We start from the raw sequence: 12378 nt of genomic DNA on the forward strand, positions 1-12378 counted from the left end.
CATATCAACACAAAAGTGGTTTATAGGTTATTCAATTAACATTAATAAAGGTAGACATTTCATAATAACATGGCAAGAATGAATCCGTGCTCATTAGTGACGGCCCGATTCCAGCTTGATTGCGGCAGCGTCGGCAGGTTAACGGCTGCCCGAGTGCGGCAGACGGAAGCGGGCCGACGGGTAAGTCTCCGGCAGGCGAGAATCAAACCGGAACTGGCCCGAGTGTATTTGTCTATCTGGGAGTTATCTTGACTTTAGACTAATAATTACCCTTTGAATGTTTATTCGAAATTTTGATTGTTATACCAGACAGTTCATTTTTGGAGGGAAAACATAAAAGATTTAAGTGTTCATGACACAAGCATTGTTTTATTTCAGTAAGGGAGCCTGAATGCCTGTGAGCAACAGCATATGCAAAATATAACAGCAGAAGCAACAATAACCATTAGATAGTTTTAGGACAGAACAGTCTTCTTTAAGATTTAAAAATGAAATGTGTCAGTGCAGGCAAAACTACTGTAGTGAAACTGTGCATGCGCGGGCAAAACTTCTGGGGTAAAACTGTGGCTCTGCAGACAGATATTACTGAAAATCTCACACCGAATATTTCAGAACACTGGGTCTGTTTAAGAATACGCGGCCCCTTTAAGAAAAATGACGCGCACTGAGCATGCGCAGAAGAGATAAACGCGAGAGACGTGGCGAGTGCTGAGACCAGTTTAAGCTGAAGGCGACGCAGTTTAACGATCGTGAATAAAGAACAATTGTGAAATATTTATTTCGGATGCCTTATATTTCCAGTCTGCAGGTCAGAGATGTTTCTCAGATTACAGAGTTTAACATTAATCAGCTCCAGAGTTTACATGTTCAAGGACCAATGTAATGAAATGTGTGTCCTGGTTTATTATTAGAGTGTAATATGTTGTTTTTCACAGACTCAGACTCTATTACACCAATAAAATGTGCTTAATGTGCCACTTTACAGAAGATCTCAGACATCAGCATAATGAATGAGGGGAAAACAGGGAACTTTTGGAGACAAAAAGGCTTTTCAGCAGCTCAGTTATAGAGTCTGGGAAACTACGTCATTGCGCATTGCACTATGGGTAGTCGCCGCCATGTTTTAGGACACGCTCAGGAGCGTACAATGATAACAAAGGTGAATCACCTGAGGAAAAAACGACTGTATTTACTTTAATACTTTTTAAGAACTCTTGCTTGCACTCACTTATAATAAATGGACTAATATTTGAATCTCTTACGTTCATGAGCGCTCAGTCGTGCGGCCAGGACATTGCACATATTCATCACGTTTCATACAATGAGAAATCAGACGGCCGCCTTCTATCGCACCACACATTGGTTTGTCTTTTGCAGTTTATTTTTTAATAGCCTAACTAAAAAGTCTGTATCTGATATATAAAATAATAAATATACTTATAGCTTGATCTCAGCCAGTGGATAATTTATTCAATCAACATAGCCTATATCATATCGCCCTAATTCCTTAACGTTAAAGCATTAAAGGAGAACAGATTATGGCTCGTAATGCAGCTTTTGAAATTATTTGTATTTGAAAGCGCTTTAGCCTACAGTACTAAAAAGTTTTACTGGACTTAAATGGAACAAGTACAATATTTCCTTCTACTGAGAGAAGCTTTTTTTCCAGACGCGTTTCATGCATTATTTATGGTGTGAGCACATTCAAGCGGTTCAGAAAATATTCATCTGTAATATCGGTTATAAATAATAAATACAAATTATAAAGACACATTTTGGCTAAGTTGTTTATTTCCGAGTGTTATGCTGCCTTCACGTGCTCTCGGAATTAGTGTAAATAGGAGTTTCCTAGGTAAAAATTGCACGTGAACGCGCTCCACCCCTCGAAATATGAACGAGATGAGTTCATACTTCATAATCACGACTTTAGAAGTGGGAATTTTCAAATTTCCGATAGCACGTGAAGGCAGCATTACTTTCACTTACTTTTGTTATTTCCAAGCTGGTAAACTGAAATATTGCGCATGATTTGAGATATGTTTTCCACGCAGGTTGTAAGAGCGGCTATGACAGTTCATAACACAGCAAGCGAAACCATTCTAATGTGTTTTTAACTGTATAATACAAGTTTTAAAGTCTACCTCCACTACTACTCATTCTCTAATGTAGTGTCTGTGTCCTAAAGTCCGCGAATGCATTGCGTTGCTGACGTCACGTTCCCATTCTCTATACACATGAGCGTGGTAGTGGGGGGAAAAGTGGACCTGACTACCCAGGGCCCCGTCTAGGGAGAGGGCCCTTTGAAAAGTCTGGAATATATTTTAACATGGAACATGGGGGCCCATCAGGACTGCCTATGCATAGGGCCCAGGATTTTGTGCTACACCCCTGGTTATACATGATGGTCCTGTTGTTTCTCTCGGACTTTGGACAGGAGTTGAACAAACCTTGTTTTAAATGCAATTAATATCCAACTATCAAAATACTCTGTATTCCTGACAGAAATTTATGGCACTCCGGTATATTCGATGCAATTGTGTTTATAGAAAAAAACGAGATACATTTTTCTAGTTTCAACATTATTTGTTGTTCAGATATTCCTCTGTAAAAGACAAACGTATCAGCTGTATGCAAAGTAACCCACGTTTGGTTTTTGACCACTGAAAATGTGAACAATTGACCAATTTACTCATGAAACCATATTAAGATCTCCATATCTCTGGCATTTCACCATATGGGGCCTTTAAAATGAAGATACCAAAATAAATGCTTGATAAGAACCAGAATATAAGAGGATTTTAGGATATCATTAATACTTCTTGAGTTACAGGCATGCAAACTTGGGGCAAAAAACACAAGTGAATGTTTTTTTTTTTTGTACAGTCACTATTGGCATATAATGCAACAAAGATCGCTAAAGTCGACAGATTTTACTAATAGTCCTACCAATCTCTGTTTAAAATAAAATAAAGCTGTCATCTTTTTTTAAAGTCATTTTACCCTCCTGTAATTTGGCTCCGAATCTCTGGTGAAAATTGTCATATTGACCCCCCTCTAAAGAATTGTTGATTACTCAGTAAATATACATCCATGACATTTAATATTTTGGCTTTCATCAGTATTTATATTTGTATTTCTTCAGAAAAAAATATTAACAAAATATTTTTTTAGCCAGGTCTGGTCAACTCTGGTAATTCAGTATAAATTCAGTAACTTCTCTTTGATTTCTCCAGGTCTGGTCCTGTGGGCGTCAGTATCTCACAGTGATCACAGTTCACACCTGCAGTGAAGCCCCTCCCACAACAATTCACCAATAAATACTGGGAATATTCACATCATCCTACAAGAGAAGGACAAACTCCAGGTGTAGCAGCTGAAATCTGTGTGACTGTTAAAGATGGAGTTTATTAAAGAGGAGATTGAAGACACGAGTTATCCAGAACCATCCAGAATAAAACATGAAGATACTGAGGAACAAATAGGTTGGTGTCCATTCTTGATTCTTCATTATTGACTGCTTTAGTAGCTGTAAAATAATAATCAGTATATGGATGATAAATGATAGAGAAATGCATCTAAATGATCATATTTTATCAGTTTTAATCGTAGTGAATGACAGAACTGACATTTGCACATTACACTTTACAATAAGGTCTCATTTGTTAACATTAGTTAATGTATGAACTAACAATCAACAATATTTTTGTTATAATGTTTATTAATCTTTGTTAATGTTAGTAAATAAAAATCTAGCTGTTCATTGTTGGTTCACGTTACTTAACAAATACAACTGTTGTAAATGTTGAAATTAACATGAACTAAGATTAATAAATGCTGTAGAAGTGCAGTTCATAATTAGTTCATGTTAACTAATGAAACCTTGTCCTTGGGGTCAATATGACCCCAAACGACTTTTCATTAGTAAAAAAAAATGGTTCCCTTCATCTCTGAGGAATACAATTTTGTGACTTTAACTACTTTATCTATATATACATACACAAAAAAACTGGGCTTGATTCGGTTGTTCTAAAGGTATGTAAAAAAAAAAAATCATTAATGTTGTCTTTGGGGTCAATATGACCCCAATTGAAAATGAATGGGAAATGCAAAAAAAAAGACTTTTTTTTTCCATTTGTCCAAAAAAAAAAAATCAATAAACCCAGCATAAATCTGAAAATTTTTACACCGAAATTAAGGACTGGTACTTGAGCACAAATGCAATGTAGAAATTATATGCTCACACACACACACACACACACACACACGCGCACACACAAACATACACACGCGCGCACACACAAACACACACACATGTAGGACTGCCACAGAGAGCATTTGTATAGAATTTGGCAAATAAAATCAGCCACAAATGCAGAAAAATAGATATAAAAGGGTGAGACCTAATGCCCAAACACGCACACATGCACACACACACACGCAAACACTCACACACACACACACACACACACACACACACACACACACACACACACACACACACACACACACACACACACACACACGCATAAAGACCATAGACTGTAAACAAATTATAAAGACACATTGAGACAAATACACTCATTCTCTCTCACACACACATACATGCACAGAGACACATGCTCGCTTTCTTGCTCTCACTCACACACACACGCATGTGCATGCACGCACACAAACACACACACACACTCAGAGAGAGCAAAAGAGAGAGATCAAATGGAGATGAAAACAACTGACCTTTTCCACTTTGAGAAAATTTATGTTGAGATGTAAGAGTTGCATATGTGTTTTGAAAACATAGTTGGCAAAGAGGTAGGCCTACACACTTCTTGAGACCCTGGACTATGTGCTGAATTCCAAAAAATGTGCTGAAAACTGGAAGACCGGGGACTCTGAGCCAGAGGATTACTATCCCTTTTACCCGTTTATTTCTGGATAATGCTGTTGGTTTTATTTACACATTATTTTATTTTGTCTACATTCTAAAGTTAAATTATTATTTTTAAAATCAATAATATGCAACTATAATCAGACTCTGAGTCTTGTCCTTTAGGTGTGGCTTATGTGGCATTTATAAACAAGGTGCCCACATCCAGTAAAATGAATGGCTTTCAATGGCCCTCTGCTGGTCAAAACAAGTTATTGCTTAAACTGTTATACCTATAGGTATAAATCTAACCACCAGATGGCAGAATTCTACACCCAACACCTAGATCAATATCCAGAAACAATTTAAATTAAATTTAGATCATCATTTAAGTGATTTTTTTTTTCATAAAAAATTGATATTTCTCATGCAAGCTAATGGTGTAGTTGCAGATTTTTGTGGTAAATTGGTACAAAAGTACTTAATCTCCCAAAACACAGCATTAATGTATAGATGGGGAGTAAACAAAAAAAATGATATATTATTTGTATTATTGAAAACGTATATATTTTTTACAATTACGCTTTTAATTTTGGGGTCACACTGACCCCAAAGACAACATTTGTACATCTTGTAAACAGTAAATGAAGACCATTTGAGGGTTAACAATACTTTATACTCACACAGACTGTCTTGTTTTCTGCTAAGTGTTTTTAATTTTCACATTTAACCTCTTTGAACTGATTCTGACTACTTTATATGTTTATTTTAGACCAGACGGAAGTGAATGAGCAACGACACAAACTAAATGATGTAAAGAAACTCAGTGACTTCAAAACTCAAGAAACAAAAGCCACAAAGCTGCACACCTGCTCTCAGTGTGGAAAGAGTTTCCAAAATAAAGGAAACCTTAACAAACACATGAGAATTCACACTGGAGAGAGACCGTATACATGCACTCAGTGTGGAAAGAGTTTCCAAAATAAAGGAAACCTTAACACACACATGAGAATTCACACTGGAGAGAAATCGTATACATGCACTCAGTGTGGAAAGAGTTTCCAAAATAAAGGAAACCTTAACACACACATGAGAATTCACACTGGAGAGAAATCGTATACATGCACTCAGTGTGGAAATAGTTTTACTCACCCATCAAGTTTCAGTAAACATCTGCTCCATCACTCTGGAGAAAAGCCATTTAACTGTGATCAGTGTGGGAAAGATTTTATTTCATCATCAGAACTAAAAAACCACCTGATAGTTCATTCAGATGAGAGACCTCATGTGTGTTCTCTCTGTGGAAAGAGTTTTTCACGGCTGAGCAGTTTTAAACGGCACCAGAAAACACACGATGGAGTGAGAGATCATGTGTGCTGTGACTGTGGGATGAGTTTTACTACATCTACTCATCTGAAACGACACCAAAGAATTCATACTGGAGAAAAACCTTTCAAGTGCTCATATTGTGACAAGAGTTTCGCTCGGTCTGGAGCCCTGAAATCACATGAGCGAGTTCATACTGGAGAGAAGCCGTACTACTGTACTCAATGTGAGAAGAGTTTCAGAGATCCATCAGGTTTCAGAAATCATCTGCGCATTCACTCTGGAGAAAAGCCATTTAACTGTGATCAGTGTGGTAAAGATTTTATTTCTTCATCACATCTAAAAGAACACCTGAAAGTTCATTCAGATGAGAAGCCTCATGTGTGTTCTCTCTGTGGAAAGAGTTTTTCACGGCTGAAGAGTTTTAAACTGCACCAGAAAACACATGATGGAGTGAGAGATCATGTGTGTTGTGACTGTGGGATGAGCTTTACTGCATCTGGTTATCTGAAAGAGCACCAAAGAATTCACACTGGAGAAAAACCTTACAAGTGCTCATATTGTGACAAGAGTTTCAATCGGTCTGCAAACCTGAAATCACATGAGCGAGTTCATACTGGAGAGAAGCCGTATCACTGCACTCAGTGTGAGAAGAGTTTCAGACAGTTATCAATCCTTCATGCTCATATGAGAAAATGTTGCAAGTGAGCAGCATGTTTCATGTGAAATACTGTGTGAGATAAAATATGGAGTATAATAATCTCAATTAAAGGGGTAGTTCACCCAAAAATGAAAATGAGCTTAGTAAAAGCCTTCTGAAGCGAAGTGTCTTGATTGTGTAAGAAAAATATCCATATTTAAAACTTTACAGAATAAAATAACTAGCTTCCGGCGGTCAGCGGTACACAAGTCGACTCAAGCTCGGGCTTGAGGAATGGCTATGAACAAAGACAGAGTTTACCTGAGTTTGGAGACGGCAGCGTCGGCACAGCGGATGATTCCATATACCAGCTAACATCAGCATTAAAGACTTAAAATAATTTTAACTCAAAACTCACTTTCAGACAGCAGCGAGTGTTTGAATAACTTCTGTTTGTGATCTGATTCTGATCACTGTATAAGGCAGAAAACACACACAGGTGTGAGAGATCATGTGTGTTTGTGACTGTGGGATGAGCTTTACTGCATCCTGTGAACTGAAACAGCTCCAAAGAATTCATACTGGAGAAAAACCTTTAAAGTGCTCATATTTTCTATATATTGTAATCATTATGTTGACAATTTGTAATAAATACTTCAATGAGCTCACGGTTTCTGGCTTAAAGGATTAGTTCACTTTTAAATAAACTTTTGCTGATAATTTACTCACCCCCATGTCATCCAAGATGTCAATGTCTTTCTTACTGCAGTCGAAAAGAAATGAAGGTTTTGGATGAAAACAGTCCAGGGTTCTTCTCCATATAATGCACTTCAGTGGGACCCAAACGGTTCAAGGTCCAAATGACAGTTTCAGTGCAGCTTCAAAGGGCTTTAAACGATACCAGACGATGAATAAGGGTCTTATCTAGCGAAACGATCAGTTTCTGCGAGAAACCGAGCAGTATTTATGCTATTATTTTGCCTCTTAACAGACGAACGCGATCGTCTCTGAGCTCCGCCATTACTTCCGGAGCGTGAGGTCAAATTTTATCGTGGTCATAGATGTCTACGTAGATGCCTCATTAGCGACTGCATATAACCACAATCTAATTTGACCTCACTCTCCGGAAGTTATGGCGGAGATCAGAGACGATCGCGTTCCTCTGTTAAGTGCTCTCCCCCGCCGAGAGCAGCCTAAACACGGCTAGTCCTTCTGACGTCTGCCGCTGGCTCTGATGTCTTCAGATATAATTTGTCTTCTAACGGGCGATCTTTGGTCTCATGAATCTATCATTTGTTCCCTGGCAAATCGTTTTGACTGAGGGCAAAGTGAAGTTTCATAACTTTATATTTTTAGGCTATTAAACACATAAAATGACATTTAACAAAAATAGACTGGGTTGTGTTTTATGTCATAATTCATTTTATTATAGTGATAATCACACTTGTCTGAACCACATATTAATGTTTTTTTTATGTAAACGAAAATTTAATATTTCGTTTTGTTATAAATATACATACAATAACATTGCCTGCACTACATTTGTGTGGCTAATATGTTTAATATTTTTTAATGAAAATGAAAAGAGGCAGAGTGGTGTTTTATCATATATTTCGTTTTATTGTAGCCTAAAATATACATATATACACTGAATAACACTATCAAGAACACTGCTGTTCCATTAGCAGAGTACCGGACTATCCTCCCGTCCTCGGGAGTTCGTTTTCCGGAGTTGAACTTGGCGAGCTTGAAATACCACGGACGCAAGTCAGAAGTTCGCGTAGGCCTACTTGGTATAGAGAAACGTATATTTTAGGCTACAATAAAACGAAATAGCCTATGTCATAAAACATCACTGCCTCTTTTCATTTTTTTTTACAAAAAAATCTTAAACATTATTAGCCACACAAATGTCGTTCAGGCAGCTACATTGATTATCTTATAAATTTATAACAAAACGAACACAACCCTGCCTCTTTTCGTTTAGATTAAAAAAAAAAATAGGCCTATATTAAACATTAATATGTGGTTTAGATAAGGTGACCAGATTTCTGAAATGGAAACCGGGGACATTTCCTATTTGAGTGGTCAAAATATCACTAAAATCGAATTTGTTATTATCTTTTAATTAAAAAACGGGACGATATGTTTTAATGTTTTTGTTTGTTTGTTTGTTTGTTGTTGTTGTGGGCTCTCTATATAATTAACATTAATAATTATTATGATTTAGTTTGATTATTAGTATTTTTATGTGGATTTAATACGATTCAACGAACCCGCAAAAAAAATTTAAAATATTAAAACAGTTAATAGTTGCCATTGTAAATAACAAGCAGTTCAAAACAATATTAGCCTATAACATGACTTAACAAAAACACATTACAAAAATAAAACATAAATATGATAAATAAAACTATTTAACAAATATTTTAACATTTTATAATTGTATTTAATAGGCTATTTTAATTTTCACAAGTTTATACTACTATATAAGTAATACATTAAAAAAATAGCTTAAAAATAACTCTTATTATCCTAAATTGGTCTTGTTTTACATTTTAGGCTTATTTTAAGCAGAAATTATGTGTATTCTGGATGTGTTGCAAGTGACAAAACAATGCCGCACCCGTTGAGGCTCTGTTATAAAGCACATGCAAACAGTATTACTTTAATTGATGATAATGTCGCTATCTGCTCTCGGTTCCGTTCTTAGTAGTAGAGGCTCGCGCACAGCCAAGTTCAGCTTATCATGCGGGGGTGTTGGGCGGCTTTACTGATCTTTGCGTCCGTTGGTGCGAGATGCATTCTAGGATATCGGTCTGTCTGAATTCTCCTCTCGATGCATCCTCGATAAAAGGGGCGGATCAAGGACACATCCGGGGAATTGAACTGTATTTGTCTATGGCTAGATGTGAACTTTGAATTGGAACAGTAGGCCTACTTGGGCAGCGACTGATTTCACAAGTCCACGAGAACACAAGTACAGACAAGAACGCATATTGAGAAACGGCCACAGTTTTACCCCACAGCAGTTTTGCCTGCGCCTGCGCATTTCGTCGTGAGAGTTTTATATTGTCGAGATGCATGTTACGGCACTGGAAGGGGATAATTTCCAGAAGTTTTCCAAATGCTCTTCTTGCACTTATTCATGTAAGAGTTTAGGTACAACAGAAACACCAACGTGTCATCCTTTTATAACCCTGAAATTTGAATTTATAATTTTTTTTTGTGTTTTGTGTTGTTGTTTTTTTGCCCTTGTATAATTGTATAGTTAGTGATAAATGGTAATGCTAAAATAATGGTATGTTTAACATGTAAATTGTAAATGTAATAAACAATAAATAAATGTAATGTATTCTAGGTTATGTCTCCAACAAATGTATGTTCACACTTTCAGCCTGTTTGAAATTAAGTTTTATTTGTGTTCAAATTGATGCATTGCAGGCAGATTTAATCAACTTGAGGAATTATAGTTATCTTGACTTTAGACTAATAATTATCCTTTGAATGTTTATTCGAAATTTGGATTGTTATACCAGGCTTTGAAATATAAATTGTGTTTATTATACCAGACAGTTCATTTTTGGAGGGAAAACATAAAAGATTTAAGTGTTCATGACACAAGCATTGTTTTATTTCAGTAAAGGAGCCTGAAGGCCTGGGAGCAACAGCATATGCAAAATATAACAGCAGGAGCAACAATAACCATTAGATAGTTTTAGGACAGAACAATCTTTAAAGTTTAAAAAATGAAATGTGACCATGCAGGCAAAACTACTGTAGTGAAACTGTGCATGCGCAGGGAAAACTGCTGGGGTAAAATGTGGCTCTGCAGACAGATATTACTGAAAATCTCACACCGAATATTTCAGAACACTGGGCCTGTTTAAGAATAAGCGGCCCCTTTAAGAAAAATGACGCGCACTGAGTATGCGCAGAAGAGAGAAGCGCGAGAGACGGGGCGCGTGCAGAGCCATAGAGAGAGAGAGAGTCGCTACAACGGAAGTTCAATGCTTGATAGTCACGTACTCATGTAGACCTCGAATAGTTCCAGGAAGTGCTTTGGCGGGCAATTCAAATTGATAGTCACAGTGACAGAACTGCAATTTTTGGTAATTAATAGTCAATAAATGCATTGATTTTCAATAATTTTATTACACATCGACATGCGTATGTAGCATGAGTATGTAGTTACAGTGATGTTGTTTTTAAAAGATAAAAAAATTAATGATGAATAATCTACACAAGCAGGCTTTAATGTACAAGTTATTTAGATTAAGATGTGCTGATAATTTAAAATCTTACTGATTAAAGGGTAACTAAACCCTAAACCAACTTTTTTTAGTTAATGATCTGTAATACTGGGGCTTTATTAATGCTGTTCATTGATTCGAGTAAATGTTTTGACATTTGAGTATAAAGTGTTTTAATTCTATAAAATATGGTGTAAAACCGTCTAAGTGCTGCCCTCTTAAGGTTGAACGGTGGCTACTGCAGTTGAATTTTCCTATTGGACGTTGTGGTACATCGTGACGTAGGATGGTACCTCCAACGGCTCACTATCCGCACCCCTGGCACGAGCTCACCACGCCCTCAGAAATGTTTCCCCCAATCACACGATGAGAACGGCTTCACTCCAGTATGAACTGTCATGTTACATGAAGTAGAAACATTATGAATGAAACTGACTTGACACTTGCTTTAACATTGTAATGAAGAAAATACGGTTAAATAATGCAGTTGTCAGTACACGTCAGGCTTTTCTTGCGATATTATTGCCGCCCGTCATGTGTACAGATAATTTTCATACATGAGACGCAATTTCAAACCCTGACACGCAAGTGGTTGCCGCGGACGCGGTAACGAGCAACAAAACTTTTACGTGCTGGCGTATATAGTCTAACTTATTTGAGGAAATCTGTTTATAATAGGCTTTTAGGTCTGAACTTATTGGTCCTGCGCTGCTGCGCTGATTCAGTTAATTTGAATGAAAATACATTGTATGTATATCAGATATTTGATCTATTTTTAGTGGCATTCAGTGTAAAGGCCAATTTATACTTCTGCGTCGAGTGTACGCCGTAGGCTACGCCGTCGTGAGCATTTATACTTCTGCGTTCTGCAATTACAACTAATTAAACAATTAAACGCTAGTGGGCGGTGGGGTTTCTATGCTCCACTGTGTTGTCTCTTTCGGGCAAAAAAAAATGGCGAATGAAACAGAGCGGATCGTGTTGGAATTAGAGCTGATCGATATTGAAAAAAAGTTACTTTTATTGAAATTACTCAAATTAAAAAGCAGAAACGAAAGAAGGCGTCGGAGGAGGAGATGGTACGTGCGACCTGTGAACCAGTTGAGGCAGAAGGCGATGAATTTTCTTTGCTTGTCCGGCCACTGAGAGATCTCGATGAGGAAATGCACTTCAGATATTTTCGGATGTCGGCGGCTAGATTTGACGATTTGGTTCGACGTGTGCAGCCATTTATCTTACATCAGTGTACACACAGTATGCCTGTAGACATTACACAGAGGCTAGCAATCACCCTG

At 37.2% G+C, this 12378-nt stretch overlaps 1 protein-coding gene across 2 annotated transcripts; it reads left to right on the top strand.

Annotated features, from left to right (window-relative positions):
• Positions 1-670: 670 nt before the first annotated feature.
• LOC307129892 (uncharacterized protein) lies at positions 671-7566 on the top strand. Of its 2 annotated transcripts, none has more exons than XM_079822691.1 (3): positions 671-808; positions 3234-3482; positions 5637-7566. In XM_079822691.1, exons 2-3 carry the CDS (start codon positions 3398-3400, stop codon positions 6896-6898), a joined length of 1347 nt encoding a protein of 448 aa, XP_079678817.1. In that variant the 5' UTR covers positions 671-808; positions 3234-3397; the 3' UTR covers positions 6899-7566. The 2 variants fall into 2 exon arrangements, with proteins under 2 accessions (XP_079678817.1, XP_079678818.1); XM_079822692.1 differs by lacking the exon at positions 671-808 and adding an exon at positions 986-1159.
• Positions 7567-12378: the final 4812 nt, after the last annotated feature.

The sequence above is a fragment of the Gobio gobio genome, assembly GCF_949357685.1.
Source record: "Gobio gobio genome assembly, chromosome: 8".
Classification (NCBI taxonomy): Eukaryota; Metazoa; Chordata; class Actinopteri; order Cypriniformes; family Gobionidae; genus Gobio; species Gobio gobio.